The sequence below is a fragment of the Tenrec ecaudatus genome, chromosome X, assembly GCF_050624435.1.
Source record: "Tenrec ecaudatus isolate mTenEca1 chromosome X, mTenEca1.hap1, whole genome shotgun sequence".
In the NCBI taxonomy this organism is placed as follows: Eukaryota; Metazoa; Chordata; class Mammalia; order Afrosoricida; family Tenrecidae; genus Tenrec; species Tenrec ecaudatus.
Genome location: NC_134548.1, coordinates 50,654,645 through 50,677,614, shown reverse-complemented (window position 1 = coordinate 50,677,614; position 22,970 = coordinate 50,654,645). Strand labels below are relative to the sequence as shown.

At 37.7% G+C, this 22,970-nt stretch overlaps 1 protein-coding gene across 6 annotated transcripts in view; it reads right to left on the bottom strand.

Moving 5' to 3' along the window:
• KDM6A (lysine demethylase 6A) overlaps positions 1–22,970 on the bottom strand; it is a 182,531-nt gene that overhangs the window by 79,438 nt on the left and 80,123 nt on the right. For all 6 annotated transcript variants that reach the window (XM_075539642.1, XM_075539643.1, XM_075539645.1 and 3 more), the window contains 2 exons: positions 8,817–8,875; positions 1,682–1,802 (listed from right to left, as the gene is read on the bottom strand). In XM_075539642.1, the coding sequence (XP_075395757.1) occupies positions 1,682–1,802; positions 8,817–8,875 (180 nt within the window). The remainder of the gene's footprint in view (positions 1–1,681; positions 1,803–8,816; positions 8,876–22,970) is intronic.

Here is a 22,970-nt window from a genome sequence, read left to right as displayed (position 1 = left end):
CTCTTAACAATTATATCAACCAAACCTGGAAGATGGAACTTTATATTATATAGCCTTTTATATGTATGCAAAATGTTATTTTTTCAAACAAGCAACAATCTAAGTGAGGTGTCAACTAAGCCCATACAGAAGAAGCATTATCAACCTGTGTGGCCCAAAGATGATAAACAGTAAAATCCATATCCAAAGGAAAGAATGTTATCAGAGCTTAAATTTGTGAAAACCTGACTTGCAAAAGACTATGGATGACAGTGGGTGCCCAAAATCTATTTGCAAGGCATGAAAATGGAACTCTGCATCCATAGAATTATTTAAGATACCACTATATTGATATTCACAATTACCTCCCAAATTTTGGAAATATCTGATTATCTTCCCGCGCCTCAAATATATTTCCGGAGCAACATTTACAAATGCTACTAAAAGCACTTCTGCAACACATGTTATGAGAATATTGCAAATTGGTCAAGCAAATTTATTTTTGTAATATAAAACCTTTGATGGTTAACATAAACTTCTAATGGACACTCAAAATTCTAAGTATATAAGGTGGCAAATCTCAACGTATATTCCATTTAAAGACCAGACAGTCCATAGTCTTTAGTTTGAGAGATGATGCTCTACACTTAAAGAAAAATGGTAACTTCCTAGCCTTTCCTATTCTCCACACTATTTACATCGAACCCTGAGCCTGCTCCCCAACTGCACATGACCTCTGACCATGGTGTCATAGCAGTTATTCACAATCTACTTATGTTAGTGCTTTTAATTCCTTTTATACTCATAAAAGGTAGGAATAGGTTTTGCAGTTTCTTAACCTCTAGAGCAATTAGTTTTAAGTATAGTTTTTTTAAACTTTAGTAGTTCCTTATTAGTGATTAGTTATAACCCATTATAAAGTCATTCTTTAATCATTCGCCTTTACTCATTATCACTTGCTAGCTGTCTGAAAAAAAAAACTCAAGATAATCTGCAATGGAGATACTTAGAGCATGACAACCATTATAGTAATACATTCACAAAACTTGCTTTTCCTAGAACATGTAATCCTTTCAATTACTGTTTTTGCCATGCAGGGAAGCACTATTTTCATTAAAACCCATTAAGACTTTAAATGATACCACATACAGCTTAACAATTCAATGATAAATTAGGAATCTTATAATATCAAATTTCCTTTAGAATATATTTCACCAACAATGTATTACCTTTTCCCAATAATGTTCATAAGCCAACAATCCAAAATTCTTTCAGAGTACACTTAAAAAATAAAAAATTAGATGTGCTCTCTGGTAGATGGAGATAGAACATCATTATTACGCAGCTATCTGACTTCTTTACTTTTTTGGTGGGGGAGGGGGAAATTTAGATTTTCAAACTGAAATGGAAACCCTCACCCTTTTCTGATGCTTGATCTCTGTTCAAATTTAAAAAGGGGTGGGGACATTGATTAGTTACCACATGTATCTTAGCATCATAACTATTTTGTATTTTGAAACCCAACTTTAGGTATCTTCAAGTTCATATCAACATAGTTCTGTCATTTTTTATTTTGAATTTTTCTTTTAAAGTACCAATACAAAGCCCAACATTTCTCAATGCTTTAATATTTAACAAATAAACAAGGAACAGCAAAAAAAGAAATTAAACATATTTTGGGGGGAAAAATCCAACAACCTACCTTTAAACTAGACTCATAGTCTGTGTTCACTTTGAACATAAGCCCAAGTCGTAAATGAATTTCCTTGGCTCGACAAAAGCTGGGATCAACATAAAGCACCTCTTGAAATGCTTTAATTGCCCTGAAAGAATACAGACATAAGATATCTTAACTTTTTTTTAACACTTTCAAGAATTTTTGCTTGGTAATACAGAAAAACATGTTTTTGCAATACTGTTTTCAAGGAAATGCTAGTTTCATAAAGATGGTGAGTGAATAAGCAATTTTTTAAAACTGTGGAAAATATAAGTCATAAAATTGAATTATATAATAAAAATATAATGGGAAAAGGTAGATTAGTTTAATTGATTCACAATTATTCAAATGATATTTTATGTTCACTAAAATTCTTAGCGTAAACATCTAATTTCATTTTTGCTAGAATTTCTAGGGAGTTAGGGAGACAGACCTGGTAGTGGTGTAGGTTAGGTTGCAGGGTTGCTAACTGCATGATTGGCAGTTCAAACCCACCTCTCTTGGGGTAAGACAAGGCAATCTGTGTTCCAATAAAGACTTAAAGTCTTAACAACTTTGTAACCTAAAATGAAATCTATGGTTATGAGTTTGGTGGAGGATATGAAATTTTTGAGTTTAAAGGAAGAGGGAATAATCCATTTTCCAGTATGCTCTCCAGGTCTTTTAAATATAAGTTAAAATATACATGGTCATTGTTTTTGCATATAGTGTGAGGTAAAGGTCGGTTTTGATTTTTCTTTTCATATAGATGTCCAATAGTCTTGATATTATTTGTGGGAAAGGTCACCATTAACCATAGCTCTGGATTACAACCTCTGACCTACACCAAATGTCCATATTCATGTGTCTGTTTTTGTGCTCTCTATTCCACTATACCTTCCATTAGTTACCTCAAATTCATGTTATAGCTTTTATATCAGGTCTTCAATTACCAGGAGAATAACTTAATACACTGTTATGTTCTTTAGTTTGGTGTGAATATATTACCTATTAAAAATATTAAACTGAAGATAAATAAAAATATCTATTTTGAAATTTTTAGTTAGAACATCAGATAATTATTTACTAGTTATGATTTTAAACCCCACCATATGATATTTAAGGTTTCTCCCAAGTTAAAATATTCTTTACAAGACTTTTTATCCATTCTCTACCCTAACTAGCTTATTGTGTTAGCCATTTAGATTCTTAATGCTTCCAAAACAGCCAATTTTCTATATAAAAAGTATAAGGCATCATATCATAAATACTCCATGATATCGCTAGTAACACTACTTTGGTTCATTCATGCCATCTTCTTTTCCCCAAGAAAGTATGTGTTGTTTTGTGCATATTCATTATAAAATTGAGAGTTGTAAAGAACAGCATTTATGGGGGGACGGAAGGGTCCATAGGTCTAAGGATGTTTACATCTAGTTATAAAAGTAATTGGCTTTTTTCTTTAAAAGCTCAACACTCATCTGCTAGATGATTTTTTTAAATGGGTAAAGTATTTGCAAATGTTACTTTATGACTTTTAAGGGTAAGTTAAAATGTATTGCCATAAAACCATAGAAATCTTTACCAATATCATTCAAAGGTGGTTTTGTGTTTCTATCAGAGTTTAAGATTCATCCACATACGGCCAAGAGAATGTATTTGTATTTTTTTTTCAAAGCTTTCTTATACGCGGAGGTGTAACTTCAGTCTCTTATTTTTTCAGTCCTGTCTAGTGTCATGATCTTCGAACAGATCAAGACACTTTGTATATGGACGTGGGAGAGGGTGAAGCGACAGCACCACACACAGTTGGAGAAGGCATCAAAATAATTAATTAAGTGGGGAATACTAGCATCAATGTAATAAATAAGGTCAACTGAAATATATGGTATGTGATAAGGAAGGGGTAATACAGGCATTTTTTGGAAGGCTCTTGGGTGATAAGCCATGCATACTTACATTATATAAAAATATTATTTAGGTATGTTATACTTTGTAAATATAAAAATGGTTTTAAAGAAAACAATGAAACCTAACACTAGAATGCCACTCTTTCTGTTAAGTGGCTTTAGTTTATGGCACTATCATAATTTAATTTTCAAACATCTATTAGTTTCTTTTAATGATTACAATGGCTCTGTAATAAAATAATGAAAGCTATTTATCTTTGTATAGCAGAGGTAAAAATACAAAATCTCTAACTCAGACTAGTTCAAAATGTTATCTAATGGCAGATTTGGAATAGAAAGTTCTGTTCCTGTCTAGTTGAATTTCCACTTGGTTAATCTTTTCTCTAATGTTGTGGATGATGTTTCATACCTTACAATTTGAATCAGAAACCTCTAATGGAATGGATCAGAACTAAGCAGTGCCCACCTGTGTCAGTTTAAAACCCTGGTAGGCCTGAGTCAAAGATATGAATGAAAAAGAATGTAAGTGGAAGACAGAATAAGGAAAGGGAAAAGAGGGAAAATTGTAAGAAAGGCTGTGTGAGAGCAGGAGGGTGGCAAGTGCACAGAGCACCAAAAACAAATCCGCTGGAGAATTATTTTCTACTGTCTCTTTTTTCTATTTCAGGTTTTTCCCTAAGCATACTATTTGTAGATGTGTTTTACTCCGTAAGTGCCTTAAGTAAAGACATCCTATTCACATAACTCGCAATGTCACACAGATGCAAAGACATGGTCTCAGTTTAATAACTTCTCCAGGTATATTAACATATTTGGGGGTGGGTGCCATCAATTTATCAATAAGCAAAAAAGCATATACTCTAAGGGATCATACAAGTGCACATGACTAGATGTCGGACAATTTTAAGATATGACAAAATAATAATTTATAAATTATCAACAATTCATGAGGGAGGGAGAGCAGGGATGGAGGAGGGGAAATGAGGAGCTGATGCCAGAGGCTTATGTGGAGAGGAAATGTTTTGAGAATGATGAGGATAACAAATGTACAAATGTGCTTTATAAAATTGATGTATGTATGGATTATAAGAGTTGTATGAGCCCCCAATAAAATGTTTTTTTTTAAAAAGAGCACATGACAAGGCTGTGACCAATATTTATCTCTACTTATCAAAGCTTCATCTTTGTCCCCAAAGTTCACTATCTTGTAAGCGTATTTCGCAATGCCTTATCACTATATCACTGAAACAAAGTGCTAAGGGCTTTCCTTGCTCTGCTCTGACTTGTATAAATGAAAATGGCATTAAAAGCTAATGAAATTTTTCCACAAGCTTTGTCAAGCCCCCTCATAGTTACTCAACATGTTGCCCCGTGATTGCCTAATCACCATATTAAATCACATCTCTGTAAATCGAACTTCCATGTCACACTTAAAATCTACCACTCCCAGTTTGAAACCACGGGCTCCTCGCAAGAGAAGATAAGAGCACTCCTTTAAAAATGTGATGTCTTGGAAACCCAATGAGGCAGTTCTACTCTGTCCTATAAGACTTTTATGAGTCAGAAGCGACTAGATTCCTTTTTATTCCCAGGTATGCCCTAATATTGCTCCTCCTGAGCTGTGAACTGGCTTTCTCAGTCATGTCTTTATGGAAATACTAGCTAGCCATCTTAGCCTTTTCCTTACCATGTTCTGGTGTAGAAATTTTTTTTTCTTCTAGCTCATTCTAAATCCACTATATATTACCTTCAAGGCTCACCATTCAAAGTCAAAATGAACTACTATTTTATTTAGAGTTAACTGGGAATCAGGTCCACTCTATAATCAAAGCCCATTATTCTCTAGCTGTTTGTTTATTGTCTATAGTTTTGCAAAAGTCTGGAACCATTTTATTATTTTTTACATTTTAAATTAATTCAATAAGAAGTTCACATTTAACAGATGTTTACTGATGCCATTATTTTAGTTAGCTGTTTGGATTTATTGTAGAAAGGATTTGAGGAAAGTAAGCTCCACAGTCTTTTCACTAATCAATTGCCTTTACTTAACACAAAATACAGCACACATCTAATCTTGTTTACTAAACTTACTCATCTTTTTCCTGCCCCCACTGATGGCAAAAGACAAATTTGGGGGAATGAGGGAGATAGGAAAGTGATACCACTCAGAGTACACTTGATTTTGGACATCTCTGTACTTCACATCGCAAACAGAAAATGCACTCAGAACATGAGTTCAAAAGCACAACCTATACTAAAACTACAATATAAAGAATTTCTGACTACAGAATTCGATTGAAGGAAAATTGTATAACTTGAGAAGTAGTTAACAAAAATTATAAAATACATTTATATTACAATGCCTGGAAAGGCTGTCAGTTTTCAAATACTTAAAATATACTCACGCCACTGAAGCAAAATATTGCACTGTGCATTTGATTCCCCCAGTAAATCTGAAAGAGTTTCTCATGGGCAAATAAAGCCAAGTATAGAGATTTCCCTCAGAAAAGCCAGACAGGTGATCTAATTCCACAAAATTTCATACTGATAGAAAGTATATACTAGCTCTAGATCAGTAATAATGTGTATACAAACACACACAAGCATTAGGAAATGTAATGGTTCTTTGATGAAGACTTAATGAAGTAATCAAAAGATATTGGTGAGATATGAAAAGGTAGAGATCGAAGGAAAGGTAGATCAAATGGAGTAATGGCATGAAAAATGTCTCATTGGTAAAAGTGTTGAAGACATTTTCAGGTAAATATTTATTCACTGTGACAGGCACAAAGAGTACAATTAGAGTACAACTGTGGCTGTACACTAAAATCCTTCCCAAGCAACTCAACTCCCTCACATTTCCTAATTTTGTTTCTGTTAAGAAAGAATAAGATAAATTAAAAGAGAATGTTGGGTAGTTTGTGAGAAAGCGTTTGAATAGCAAGAGAGAAACCACACAGTCAGGGTAAATTCATAGGGTAAGAAATGTCATTTTAAACAGTAGCAACAAAGTGAAACTCGAAGACATCAGAAAATAGTGATTACCAGGACAGAACCAACATATTCTTTGGTCAATTGAAGGGCACAGAAATCATATATAGGTAAGGAACCAAGCAGTATGACTTCTTTTAGTTAAGCAGGCCGCCTAACAGTCACATACATATTAAAGAAATCAATTTTTTGAAGTGATGATGACTTCATTCCACTACTGGTTTTATAACTTCATTCTGTAGAGTACTCACAAGTTGTCACTGGTATGGGAAAATCAGTACATATGAGGTATACATGTCCACTCCAAATGTGTACAATTCCATGCCTGGGGTACACATAAATTATTTCTGCTTGACTATAAAAACTTTATCAATGTACCCAGAAAAATAACTACAAAAACTGATTAAAGTAACTTCAGATTTAGGGACATGGAGCAATAGGAAGACAAACCAAAGCACCAGATTAGGGAACGGGAGCATAAGCTTGTTTCTGCCACTAATTTAACAGTTACGAAATGCTGAGTGAAATACATATACAAATGTATACATGCACACACATTCCTTCATTTCGCCCATCTATAAAACTCAGTGGAATTATTTGTAAGACCACTTTCAATTTTAAAAATAGAATTGTGAATTCCATGATTATTACCTTTGTGACACAAAAAGAGATTTTAAAACAGTCCTACTTGAGTCTAGGTTTTAAATATGATGTATTGGCAGCCGGATTCTAGTTTGTGTTAAAGTTATGGGGTAATTTAAGAGAAAAAAATTTTAGAAAACATCTTTATAGAGATCAATGATCTGAATGATCACAAAACAATCTGAAGAAGTGTTCTATAAGAATGACATTCTTTAATATAAGAGAAGACTTCAAAAATGCTATATATCATTTCATTCTATTTTTCCACAAATTTTTTGTAATTCTATGATTAAAATGAAGCAGGCCCACTTTTTCCAAATTTGTGTTTTTTCTGTGGCTGATTTTAATATTGTTGTTGTTCTTTTGGGTAGTTTAACAGTATATATGACATCGATAGGGAAAGTAACTGGTGTTGACAGATTATTAGGGATACACAGGGGACGCTGAAGGGAGATGGGGAGCCAATAATTAATAACAAGGAGAAAGAATGCTCTAGAATGGATTGTAATGATGTAAAATACAACTCTTTTTTAATATGATTGAACTATGGACATATAAGATATATTATAGCTCAATAAAGCTATTAAAGGGTCATCTTTAGGGGAGCTATTTCAAATCACTGCTAACATATAATTAAAAGTTCTGGTAAATATTCTGAGTGTCCGACAAGTATACAGCAAAGTTGTAACCTTTGGTCAAATATTACATTATCTTCCTTTGAACTCTCAAAGGAGTTATTAAGCTTGACAGTATGGGCACTACAAGGACTCTGACAAAGTTAAGATATACCTGAAAATTTTAAAATGTTTTATAAGGATGTACAGTTTATAAATATACATTATCTCATTTCATCATCAAAATTTTATAGAAGATATAAGTGACTACAATGGGAGGGAGGGAGGGAGAACATTTAGCTCAAGATGTATCTAAATGGCAGCATAGGAAGAGAATACTAATCTTTCAACTCGAAATTCTATGTTCTTTTCATTACAGCATGCTATTGCTTTGTCTAGTAATGAGAAAATCAAATACGGTGCAAAGGCCATAATAACAGATCCCTAAATTTCATTTTATGAATCTTATCATTACAATCATATTTAATTTCTGCTTCTCAAGGTAGCACCATTATTCCAATTTTATTGGAAGAAATAACAGAGTTCATAATACTACAAACAGAAAAGTACTAACAGATGTGCATGGGGTATGTGTGGCAGTAGAGTGGGAGAGTAGTGGTCAATCTTGCCTTGAAATCTGAAAAGGTAAAATAATCATTCACCCACAGAGCTTTGAGATTTTAAATGAATAACACCATAATTCCTAAATTCAAATAACCTAGAATAGTCATCCTGCTCCACATGAAAGGTTGGGAAATTTCCAAAAAGCTTTTTATAATCTAAGCCTTCTTTAATCAGTCTTATGCCAGGTTATTTAAAATATATACAAAACTCTGAATATGTAAGCAAATATATATTTAAAATCTCTCCTACTGAAAAATACAGGTTCACTAACATTGAAAATGTTATGTTTATATCATACATACACAAACAAAAACAAGCCATTTACTAGAAATAACTATTATTAGTTTCACATCAACTTACCACTGAAATGCATTGTAATGGAAGTAGACCAACCCAAGGCCATATAAAAAGACAGCATTCTATAATAAAAGTGGAAAAAAGACTTTTAGGAAAAGCATTTAACAATAATACATATAATACTATTAATAATAAAATAGTGCCCCAAAAGTTTTAAATTCTTAAAATCTATCATTCATTATATTTACAATGAACTTTGTAAATTACTAAAAATTTAATGAAGAGTCCACAGATGGAATAGAGTACAATCAATATGGAGAGACAATCCCAGTTTCCATTTAATCCAGGCTGCACTCAACTCAAACATTTACCAGCAGAATTCTATTGAGCAAATCTAAAATATTATTCTGGAATAAATAAATATTCATATCATATTATCCTATTCAATTGTTGGCATCTATATTTTTCTCCATTTCTACCTTTGAGTAGATTCGTTTGTGTTCACTCTTACCAGACAAGGCAGTTAAAATTCAAATGGAAGTATACCACATAGATATACATATATATCTAGAACAAATGCTAGTACTTAAAAAAAAAAAATCACAAAATCACATGCCAAACCTTCATCTAGACACATTCCATTTTACATTTTATCACCAATTCTTTTTGTAGCACAAAACATAAAAGATGTCCAATACTTACTTGATCCTGATAAGAACTAGCCACATCTAGATACCAACAATGTGTTGTATCCCAAAATCCCCCCCCAAAAAACCCCACTGAATCTTTTTTAGCAAATCTACCCTAAATATAAAGGAAGATCCATGGTAGTGTAGTGGTTACACTTGGGCTGTTAACCACAAGGTGAGCAGTTCTAAGCCACAGTCCCTCCATGGGAGACTAAAGCATTCTATGCCTGAAAAGTTAGTCTTGGAAACCCACACGTGCAGGACTATAGGGTCACTGAGTCTCAATCAACTCAATTGTGGGTGGGTGGGCGAGTGAGTGAGTCTATTAAAATTTTACATAGATCCTTGTGAATTCCACAACTTTTAAGCAATAATTCTCTACTTCCCTGAGCCCCCACCAAATATTTTTTCTCTATGCATTTGTCTATTCCAAGTATTTCATACATGTAGAACCAAACAATATTTGATCTTTCTGTATGACTTATTTCACACAACCTATTGTCAAGGATCTTTAAGGATATAGCATGTATTCAGAAACTTCACTTTTCTTTGTGGCTAAATATTATTCTTCTGTATATAAGTCAAAGGTATTACTACAAAACCATAGAACTTTTTACTAAATAAAAATAATAAACAGTGAACAACTTGGTGTTTTTTTTAAACATATCTAACACCTACATCTATACATTCCTAGAGGACGTGTTTCCATTTCTTTTATCTGATCCTCTAAAGAACTTTGGTGGCACAGTGGGTTTTGTGCTGAGCTGCTATTCAGACCAGCTGTGATGCAGGATGAATATGTGGATTTTTACTTGCTTAAGGATTTACAGCCTCTAAAACTCAAATGGGTAGTTCTACTCTGCCCTATAGGGTTGCTAGGAGTCAGAAATGGGATAGGGCAACTCTTCTCCTAAATAACAGTATTTTCAAGTTACTCAAATTATATTCCAGAAAAATGTTCCTTGGGTGAAGAGTGAATGAGGTAAGGTTTCCAGGTCAAATTCTCCTAAGACATAACAAGAATGAGCAAGTGCAGTGTCATGATGGAATAAAATTCTATTAGATTGGCATTCTATGATGTTCACCCACCTGACACAACCGCTGAAGACAAAGTGGGTGAACAAACAAATGTGGTGAAGAAAGCTGATGGTGCCCGGCTATCAAAAGTGACAGTGCCTGGGGTCTTAAAGGCTTGAAGATAAACAAGCGGCCATCTAGCTCAGAAGCAAAAGAGGCCACATGGAAGAACTCACCAGCCTGTGTGATCACGTGGTTCCAAAGGGATCAGTTATCAGGCACCAAAGAACAAAAAATCCTATCATTAGGTGCACACCTCCATGATAGGATCACCTAGGACAAAAGGGTGCATAAGCAAATGTGGTGAAGAAAGCTGATGGTGCCCGGCTATCAAAAGAGATATAGTGTCTGGGGTCTTAAAGGCTTGAAGGTGAACAAGCAGCCATCTAGCTCAGAAGCAACAAAGCCCTCACAGAAGCACACCAGCCTGTACGATCACGAGGTGCCAAAGGGATCAGGAATAAGGTATCATCAGAACAAAAAATCTTACCATAGTGAATGAGGGGCATGAGTGCAGAGTGGAGACCCAAAGCCCATTTGTTGGCCACTGGAGATCCCCTCACAGAGAGGTTTAGGGGAGAAGATGAGTCAGTCGGGGTGTGATGTAGCACAGATGAAGAATACAGCTTTCCTTCAGGACCAGGGGTGTGAGGGGCGATACTGGAGAGTAGAGGTTGGATAGAGGGAACCGATTACAAGGATCTATATGTGACCTCCTCCTTGGGGGACAGACAACAGAAAAGGGGGCGAAGGGAGACGCCGGATAGTACAAGATATGACAAAATAATAATTTATAAATTATCAAGGGCTGATGAAGGAGGGGGGAACAGGGAGAGAGGGAAAAAAGAGGACTTGATGCAAAGGTCTTAAGTGGGGAGCAAATGCTTTGAAAATAATTAGGGAAAGAATGTACAGATGTGCTTTATACAATTGATGTATGTATATGTATAGTGATAAGAGTTGAATGAGTCCCTAATAAAATGTTTTTTAAAAAGTTTATGTTCTATTACTTGACAGTGTTTGCAACCCTTTATCATTGGCTAAATAAGTATGATACCAATAAAATTATCATATTCCTCACAGCAATTTATAATGTCCTTCAACAAAATAACGATGTCTTTAAAACGAAGCTGGGACATATGTAAACCATAGGTATATGAATGAATTTTGAGCTTGAATGTAATTGTAACCTTAATCTAAGTTCTTATGAAATAGCCCTGTTCAAAACCGACCCCCATGCAGTTGTAGTTAAGTCAAAATGTGACAACTTGTCATTTGATCTCCCCTTTGATGCGATGTAAAATTACTCCAATACTTAATATTTTCTACTTTTTAAAAATATCATTTTATTGGGGTCTTGTACAACTCTTCTCACAATCCATATACATACATCCACTGTGTCAAGCACATTTGTACATTTATTGCCATCAGTCTCAAAATATGCTTTCTACTTGAGCCCTTGATATGAGCTCATTTTTCCCCTCTGCCCGCTCCCCCATCCCTCACGAAACCCTAATAATTTATTATTATTTTGTCATGTCATACACTGTCCAACATCGCCCTTAACCCACTTTTCTTTTGTCCATCAAGTAAGGAGGCTATATGCAGATCATTGTAATTGGTTCCCCCTTTCTATTCAACCTTCCCTCCACTCGCCCAGTATCGCCACCCTCAGCACTGGTCCTAAAGGGATCATCTGTCCTGGATTCCCTGTTTCCAGTTCCTATGTGTATCAGTGTACATCCTCTGGACTAGCCAGATTTAAGGTAGAATCGAGTTCATGATAGTGGGGAGCGAGCATTTAGGAACTAGCGTAAAGTTGTATATTTCATGGTTGCTACACTGCACCGACTGGCTGATCTCCTCACCGTGACCCTTCTATAATGGGATGTCCTGTTGCTTACAGATGGGTCTTGGGTCCCTACTCTGCCTCATTCACAATGATTTGATTTTTTTTTTTTGATGCCTGATACCTGATCCCTTCGACATCTCGTGATCACACAGGCTGGTGAGCTTCTTCCATGTGGGCTTTGTTGCTTCTGAGCTAGATGGCCGCTTGTTTACCTTCAAGCCTTTAAGACCCTAGACGCTATATCTTTTGATAGCCGGTCACCATCAGCTTTCTTCACATTTGCTTAAGCACCTGTTTGTCTTCAGCGATCGTGTCGGACCGGTCACCATCATGGAATGCCAGTTTAATAGACCAAAGTATTCTTGCATTGAGGGAGTACTTGAGTGGAGGCCCAATGTCCATCTGCTGCCTTAATACTAAACCTATAAATATGTACACATAGATTTTCCCATCCTCATATATAAATATATTTACATATGCACATGCCTTTATTTAGACCTCTATAAAAGCCCTTTGCCTCCTCCTAGTTCTTTCCTCAATTTCCTTTTACATTCCTCTTGTCCAACTATCATGTCAGCCTTCATTTCGGTTTCAGTAATTCCTCTTGGTTACATTATCCCTGATCACACCCTACCAGGCCTCCTACACCCTCCTCACCAATGATTTGGATCACTTGTTGTTCCCTTGTCCCTGGGTTTGTTAACACCACTTCCTTTCCCCCTACCTCTCCCTTCTCCCATGTTGCCTGAACTGGCAGTCCCATAGTTTTCTCCTCCAGCCTATCTTATTTAGACAGACCTGCAGAGATAATAGCATGCACAAAAACTAGACAGACCAAAAACAAAGCAACAAAAGAAAACAAAACATCAACAACAACAAAAAACCAACGAAAAAAAATTTTAAATCGTGTAGTCATTCAAGGGCTGTTTGTTGGCCTTTAGGACTGTTTTCCGGTTGAGTTTGATGGGGTGCCAAGCCCTGGCCCCAAAGTCTATTTTTAGGATTCCCTGGGGACTTTGTTGCTCTGTTCCTCTTGCTAGTCTGTTGCCTCGGTGTGGTGGAATCAGATCAGCATAACCACCTTTTTTCAATAAATCATTTTGTTGGGGGCTCTTACAATAATCCATATAGCAATTTTATCAAGCACATTTGTACTTAGTTGCCATCATCATTTTCAAGACATTTTCTATTTGAGCCCTTGGTATCAGCACTCTACGTTAACTCTTAATTATAAATTATGTTCATATTTTACACCTTGCTGTCTCATTTCAGCCATGTTTCTGGTGTTCCTCTCCCTCCCGCCCCAGCAGGTGGTGGGAGAATGTTATATGTTGGTCATTGCGATCGGTTTCCCCTTTCTCCCCACACCTTCCTCCTTCCCTCACGGTATCCCTACTCCCATTATTGTTCCTGAGGGGTTTATCTGTCCTGGATTGCATGCGTTGAGAGCTCTTATCTGTACCAGTGTATATGTTCCAGTCTAGCTAAGTTTTTAAGGTAGATTAGGGTCATGATAGTGGAGGGAAGGAAGCATTAAGGATGTTGTGTGTTCCCTTGGTGCTATACTGCACCCTGGCTGACTCGTCCCTTCCTTGTGACCCTTCTGTGAAGGGCTGTACAACTGTCTACAGATCGACTTTGTTTCTCCATTCTGACCCTCCTCGTTCACATCGATAAAATTGTTTTGGATCTTCTGATGTCTGATACCTGATCCCGTCACCACCTCACGATCACATAGGCTGGTGTGCTTCTTGCTTGTGGGTTTGATAGCTTCCCTGCTAAATGGCTGCTTGTTTCACCTCAAGCCTTTAAGACCCCAGATGCTATACCTCCAAATAACTGGGCACCATTAGCTTTCTTTACATTTGCTTATGCACCAATTTTTACTTCAGTGATTAGGTCGGGAAGGTAAGTATCACATAATGCCAGGTTATTAGAACAAAGTGTTCTTGTGTTGAGGGTGGACTTGAGTAGAGGTCAAATGTTCATCTTCTTCCTTTATACTTAACAGATAAATACATATACATAACCGTCTAGTTTGTTTTCTATTGAGGTTTTCCTGTTTCAGTCTGCAAATGTTGGGCTATTTGCATTTTGTCTTGATTTTGCATGTTTTCCCTGTATATGAAATCCAGATTAGGCAAACCTATAGAGGTTAACTACTGCACTAATAGAGTCAAAGAGATATGGCAAAGGAGGCTTGTGGGAAATGGTGGAGGTAACAATAATGAGTACAAGGAAGAAGAAATGTCCGGGGATTGTGGTGATGGTTGTACAATGCTTATGGATGCGACTGATGTACCCAAATGGACAATATGTGAATTTTATACCAGAGAAACTATTAAAAAGCAAATAAAAAAAAAGAATGGATGAAACCTTTAAGGACCTCAGGGCTTGGACAGGTCTTGTTTTCGTGCATGTTAGTGTCTCCACAGGTCTGTTTGAATAGGACAGGCTGGATGAACTATCTGGAGGAAAAACAATGGGACAGACAGTTCCAGGGGGACTTGGGGTGGGGGAGGGGGAGGGGGTAAAGAAGTGGTGTTAACAAACACAGGGAGAAGGGAACAACATGGGACCCAAAATGGTAGTATGGAGGGAGTGGCAGGCCTGGTAGGGAATGGTCAAGGGTAAGGTTGCGTAGAGAAGAGGTATAGCTGTAGCCCAGGTGGGGACAGAGCATGGTAGTGGGGCAGGAGGAAAGTCAAGGGAGATGGAGGAAGGAGCTGGGAGTCAGGGGGCATTTATGGAGGTCTAGACAAAGACATGTACATGCAAACATATATATGAGGATGGGGAAATAGATCTAAGTGTCTACATTTATAGGTTTAGTATTAAGGTGGCAGAAGGACCTTGGGCCTCTACTCAAGCACTCCCTCAACGCATGAAAACTTTCTTTTATTAAACTGGCACTCTATGATGCTCACTCTCCCGACACAACTGCTGAATCCAAAGCGGGTGAACAAGTAAATGTGGTGAAGAAAGCTGATGGTGCCCGGCTATCAAGAGATAGTGACTGGGGTCTTAAAGGCTTGAAGATAAACAAGCGGCCATCTAGCTCAAAAGCAACAAAGCCCACATGGAAGAACATACCAGCTTGTGTGATCGAGTGGTCGCGAGGGATCAGTTATCAGGCATCAAAGAACAAAAAATCATATCATTGGCTGCACACCTCCATGATAGGATCGCTGAAGACAAATGGGTGCATAAGCAAATGTGGCGAAGAAAGCTGATGGTGCCCGGCTATCAAAAGAGATAGTGTCTGGGGTCTTAAAGGCTTGAAGGTGAACAAGCGGCCATCTAGCTCAGAAGCAAAAAAGCCCACATGGAAGAAGCACACTGGCCAGTGCGGTCACGAGGTGCCAAAGGGACCAGGTATAAGGCATCATGCAAAAAAAAAGATATGTGTGTGTGTATACACACAAACACACACACACACACACACACACACACCATATTGAATGAAGGGGGAAGTGCAGAGTGGAGACCCAAGGCCCAAGTGTCGGCCAATGGAGATCCCCTCATAGAGGGGTTTAGGAGAGGAGATGGGACAGTCAGGGTGCGATGTAGTACCGATGAAGAACACAGCTTTCCCCCAGATCCTGGATGCTTCCTCCCCCCAACTACCATGATCCGAAGTCTACCTTGCAGGGCTGGAGAGGGCAGAGGCTGTACACTGGTACATATGAGGGTTGGAGATACAGGGAATCCAGGGTGGATGATACCTTCAGGACCAAGGGTGTGAGGGGCGATGCTGGGAGAGTGGAGGGTGAGTAGGTTGGAAAGGGGGAACTGATTACAAGGATCCACATGTGACCTCCTCCCTGGGAGAGGGACAGCAGAGAAGGGGGGGAAGGGAGACTCCGGATAGGGCAAGATATGACAAAATAATGATGTATAAATTACCAAGGGCACATGAGGGAGGGGGGAAAGGGGAGGGAGGGGAAAAAAAAGAGAACCTGATGCAAAGGGCTTAAGTGGAGAGCAAATGCTTTGAGAATGATTGGGGCAGGGAATGTGCGGGTGTGCTTTATACAATTGATGTATGTATATGTGTGGATTGTGATAAGAGTTGTATGAGCCCCTAATAAAATCTAAAAAAAGAAAAAAATTTTGTTGAGTCAAATTAGTCAATCGTAAAAGGGTAAATAATGTTACAAGACAAAAACTTTCATACAAAAAGGAATAGATTTTGAAGGTTACCAAAATTGGGGGGGGGGGGGGGCGAGGCAGCAAAGGTGTGGTGGACTAAAATTTCTCTTTCTTATGAAATGTATAAATTCCTTTACTGAAAATATCAATGGTGCTGAATTACATATATCCAATATCCACACAGGAAGAGTTAAACACTTATGATTGAACAATACTGTTTTATTAAATAGAGAACACAGCCTCTGGATGTGCTCTCACTAGCATCATGGACACAGGAGCCCTGGTGACATATTGGTTATGAGTTGAGCTCTGACCTACAAGATCCACAGTAAAAACAGCTACTCCAAGAGAGAAGGATAAGACTTAATATTGGAAACCCATAGGGCAAGTTCTAATCTGTCCTATGTGTTATCCATAACTCAGGATCAACTTGATCGTACAGAGTATGTTTTGTGGACTAAACTAGGTTAGATAGAATGAGCTAGATGTAGAATGACCATTTTGTTTTGTAACAGCATATGGCTGTAAATGCCATAAATGGTAAATATGATCATCCTGGTTCATTCCTGGTTATCTCATACTAAAATAATATTGAGGGAGCAGATTAAAGATAAACCGTTAGCATCTTGTTAACCAAGATTTCTAAGTCATGGGAGAAAAACACACCCTACGCTACAGATATGAGATTTCATATCAGTTGCTTAAAATTTCCTGGACTATGAGTAGAGTATAATAATTGATGATTGCCTGGTTTTGATGAAGGTCAAAGACTGCTAATGGAAAACACTTTTTTAAATAATCAAGCTGAGAAGTGGTCTGTCCTAAATTGTATCCCTCATAATCTTTGAGGAGAAAAATCAGTAAGCAGTATTGGCATACATGTAGTTTTTTTTTTTAAGTTCTTAGAATATTTTATTTCATAAAAGGGAACAAATACACTGCCAAGTAGTCTTCTGTCAAATTAGCAGCAAATAAAAGTTTGTAATATGTATGGCTATTCTACTCAAGTGTCTGTAACTCCCACCAAATGATTGGTGAGACTGCAAACAAGGCATGTGTAACACTAATAGAAAAGATTATCCAATTTTCATTACCAACACCCTGGCTGAAAGGATGAACCATCTTTGAAGTTGCTAACAGAGAAAGCTCATCCAAAATCATGGTTTGAAGTGGCAGAGACCACCAAGACCAGATGCACAAGATACTGGTACAGAGGAGTAGTGCTGAGATTTCAAGGTGCTTTCTTCTCATCTGGGCCGAGACTATACAACAAAGTGACCGTGGGCTGGCTTCCTGGCCAATGGATGCAAAACCCAAAGGACCATGTGGTTGAGACTAAGGACTAGAAAGAGACTTGGTTGATGCTGATCCTGACTTGTGGTAGCCTTGGTAACCTCTTGACTTCCTTAATAAGCCTCCTTAACAACGAAAATTGTCTGTGAGTTCTGTGTGGCCCTTGCAACAAATTATCAGACCCAGTAGAGATGCAGAGTGGCGTGGCAGGAATTGTTGGTGTCAGAATAGGTAAAGGAGGATGGAATGTGAAGGCTTGCCCAACTGCTGCCTAGTGGCAATAGGGAAGACAGAGCAGGTCCAGTATGTTGTTTATTGCAGAAGGGAAGTTGGACCAATAGGCTAGAGGGTTGACAGGTATTAACTTGGGTGGAAAGGAAGATAGTAATGCACAAAAGGGAAAAACGAAACCAAAGGACTGGAAGGGCAGGGAGCATATAAGCTATTGAGGGGATTGGTAAATAGTTTAAACTGCTGATATGAAATTTCAACCTGTACTCCGTTCACAATTTTAAAAGTTTTTTAAAAGTCTGACTAGTGACAGTCAAATGTGTCACTTTGATAGGCTCTCTCTGAGTGAGAATCTACTTGATGGCAGTAAGTTTGAATTGACTGGTTTGATTTTATCTTCTTTCAACGCTTTACTTTATGGTTGGTACACGTCCATTCCCCCCCCCCCGCGCCATCCCCCGCGCACGCACACACACAAAGACACACACGTTATCTTGTATTTTTCTTATGAAGCACTATAACCAGTCACTATTATAAGAAACAATGGTTTATTTTTAGGGGAAAAATAGTTCGGGAAAAAAAATTAATTGACAGATAAATTTTTCCACAACATTTCTCAAGTATTCTCCTATAAGATGATTACTAAATGCTTAGTTTACATTGTGTGCTATTATGTAAAAATGTGGCTTAATTCATTGTCAAGACCTTTAAGTTCCTACCGTAATTCTTTGAGCATGTTCCAAGAGACCAGTCCCCGGAAAAAGAAATCATGCTCAGTAAGAAAAGAGGAAAGCCCTCAATAAGATAGGATGATAGAGAGACTACAACGATGGGAAGGCACAGGGTCACATGTTTCATTTTGTTGTATATAGTCACCATGAGTTAGAACAAGAGGCACAGAACTTAACAATAAGAAGTGAACAAATACGAAACCTTTTTTATACTAATTCTGTGTCACCCAGCGAGCTGAACACACAAACTTGAATACCAGGAGTGCTAATTTAATAAACCTTAGGGTAAATGCTGTGGTCAGTATAGGGAGATACTGTTAACAACATACCCTGAAAAGCATGTATTCCCTCCAAAATGAGAGCTATAATCAAATAAAACTTTAGAAACACAAATGGCTAACTGGATTTGGCCTGTCAAGTCAGTTTGCCAAACTTTTATGTAGTTTAATTAATCACAAGGTCAGTAGTTTGAATCCATCAGCCCTTCCAATGGAGAAAGATGAGGCTTTCTGCTCCTGGAAAGATTTATAGTCTTGGAAACACCTGGCAGAAGTTCTAATCTGCCCTTTACGGTCACTATGAGATGGCATCAGCTGGATGGCAAGGGATAGGTTTGGCTCGGTTTTGGTTCACTGCTGCTTTCCACTACACAAAAACAGGGCTGAAAGCTCTAACAGTGCTCACCAGCCCACAACCCTTTACAAAACTCACAGACACACACGGGGGGGGGGGGGGGGGTGGCAAACAGCCACTGCTGTGGAGTCAATTCCAACTCACAGCTACCCAACAGGACAGAGGTTGTAGAATTTCATCTTTCTCTTGTAGAGTGTGGTTTTGAATTACTAATCTTGCAGTTAGTGACCCAACTCATAACCCAGGACAGACACCAAGACTCCAGGAAACGGGGGTGGAGGTGCAAATAAAGGATATGAAGTAAATATCCAAGTACATCCAATAAAAAAAAAATTTTGTAACTCTTGCAAGAGTCTGATGTTGTAATTGTACCAAAGATTTTTTAAATAGTGGGAATGATCTCGCCAGTTGGAAATCCACAGCAAACCAACTATTATCTGACCTCACCTCCTACTAATAAACCATGTTCATGATATTTAGATGGGTCATTTTACAATCTTTCTCCAGATAACTTAAACAAACAAACAAAACTCACGGTTACCCAGTCAATTCCAACTCAAAGTAACCCTATAGGGCAGAAGAGAACTGCCGCTGTGGATTTCTTAGACTTTTAACTCTTTACAAAAGTATGAAGCCTTATCCCATAAGACTCGATCGGAAAACACTCCTAAAGGCCAACAAACAGTCCTTGAACCAAGCCGGGACTTTTCTTTCTTTCTTTTTTTTACACTGGTCTTTTTGTTGTTGCTTTGCTCGGTCTTGTTTTTGTGCATATTATTATCTCCGCATGTCTGTCTAAATAAGATAGGCTGGGTGAATAATCTGGAGAAAACAATGGGACCGACAGTTCGGGGGGGGGACATGGGAGAGGGGGAGGTGGGGGGGAAAGGTGGTGGTGTTAACAAGCCCAGGGACAAGGGAACAAGTGATCCAAATTGGTGGTGAGGTAGGTGGAGAAGGCTTGGTAGGGGCATGATCAAAGGTAATGTAACAGCGAAGAATTACTGAAACCCAAATGAAGGCTAAGCATGATAGTGGGACAAGAGGAAAGTAAAACAGAGGAAAGAAGTAGGAGGCAAAGGGCTTTTATAGAGTTCTAAATACAGGCATTTACTTATGTAAATATATATATATGAGGATGTGGAAATAGATTTACATGTATATATTTATAGGGTTAGTATTAAGGTAGCAGATGGACCTTGGGCCTCCACTCAAGTACTCCCTCAATACAAGAATACTTTGTTCTATTAAACTGTCATTCCATTACGCTAACTGTCCCAACACAATCGCTGAAAACAAACGGGTGCATAAGCAAATGTGGCAAAGAAAGCTGATGGCGCCCAGCTATGAAAAGATATAGCGCCAAGTCTTAAAGACTTGAATGTAAACAAGCGGCCATCTAGCTCAGGAGCAACAAAGCCCACATGGAAGAAGCACACCAGCCTGTGTGATCATGAGGTGCCAAAGGGATCAGTTATCAGGCATCAAGAAACAAAAAAATCATATCATTGTGTGCTCACCTTCCCGATATGATCACTGAAGATATACACTGGAACAAATAGGAACTGGAAATACAGGTAATCCAGGACAGATGGTCTCTTCAGGACCAGTGGTGAAGAGTGGCAATACCACAAGGGTGGAGGAAGGGTAAGGTGGAAAGGGGGAACCCTCCATGGGGAATGGACAACAGAAAAGATGGTGATGGGAGATGTCGGACAGTGTAAGTTATGACAAAATAATAATTTTTAAATAATCAAAGGTTCATGAGGGAGGGGAAAAATGAGGAGCTGATACCAACAGCTCAAGCAAAAAGCAAATGTTTTGAGAATGATAATGCCAGCAAATGTACAAATGTGCTTGACACAATGGATGGATGGATGGATGGATGGATGGATTGTGATAAGAGTTGTACAAGTCCCCAATAAAATGATTTTTTTTTTAAGTATGAACCCTTATCTTTCTCCTGCAGAGTGGCTGCTGTTTTCAAACTGCTGATCTTGCAGATAGCAGTCCAACACATAAAACCTCTACACCACCAGGGCTCCTTCTAGATCATTTAGGACCTCTATATATCCTTTTCTATTTTTCTATTCAGCAGCTTTCTAATTTATTCTAATAGTTTTAACCCACCTCTCAATTTCACATCTATCTATCTTCTGAAATTCCGAATAATGTAGTCTATTTATAAAGGCTTTTGTTTGGAAACTATTAATAAATTTTCCCAATCTGTTATCTACGACTTCAGTAAAGGGAACGAAGTTATACCTAGAGATACTGTATGTTCTTACACATCTGTAATTTGAAGTATTGTTGCATCCTTGGCCAAAAGTGCCATAAACATTCTTAATTCTAACTCCTCAATTTAGTAAGTCCCTGTGTATCCTTTAACATAACGTTCACCTCTTCTTTCCAGAGTATTTCCTGATACATTCAAAAATACAAAGAGCTATGATTTCTGATATGTTTCCAAATGACTATCTGTTAGATATATGTTGCTTGCTTCATTTACTAGAATATGAGTTTCTAGGTGGTAAAATAGACCTAAATCTTCTTATGTTAAGAAAGGTTTGTTGCTGAATTAATCAATCGCTTATAGCTTAAAAAGCGATATATTACATACACTCTTCCTTTATCGATATGGTTAGCTTCCAAAGACAGAGTCAGTAAAGTTGGAATACTGATAATATAGTGGGTTTAGTTTGGTGTGTTTATGTGTTATGCATGTGTATTGGCATATATATAAATTCTATTTCTGTACAACTTGGTAAGCGCACACATGTGTGTACATAAACACATAAAAGGGAGTCTCTGGGTGATACAAAATGCTGGACCAATAAATGAAAGGGTGGATGTTCAAATCAACCTAGAGAAGCACTTCTCAGCCAATAGGTCGCAACCCTTTTGGGGGATTGAAAGACCCTTTCACAGAGGTTGCCAATTCATAACAGTAGCAAAATTACAGTTATGAAGTAGCAATGAAAATCATTTTATGGTTGGGAGGTCACCACAACATGAGGAACTGTATTAAAAGGCCACGACATCAGGAGGGTTTAGAACCACTGACCTACAGGATCCTTGAAAGACAGGCATGCCCATCTGCTCCCCCAAAGGTCCAAGGCTTGAAACTTTTAAGGAGTAGTTCTACTCTGCACATATGGGACCAACCTGCGTCTAAAACTTGACTAAATGGCAAGTATAAACAATATATGAAAATGAGTCCCTGGAGGGTGCAAACAATGTGCTCAGCTGCTAAGTAAAAGAGGAACTTTGGAAGAAAGATATGACTACTTTGGGCAAATCCGTCACTGAGCTCATATCTGCACAGTTCTACTCTGACACAAATACCATTACCATGTATCAGAAATGACTAGACTTAATTCTGTTTAAAGAAAGGATAGAATAAACTGAAAGAAAAAGTATGAAAGAAGCAGCAGGAATTGTTGCTATTACAAAATAAAACACTAGGGAAAACACTTGTTCCTTGAAATCAATCACTGATATGACTGACAAACCCTAAATTGACGCAAACCAGTAAAAAACTGAGAAATTATATTTAGAT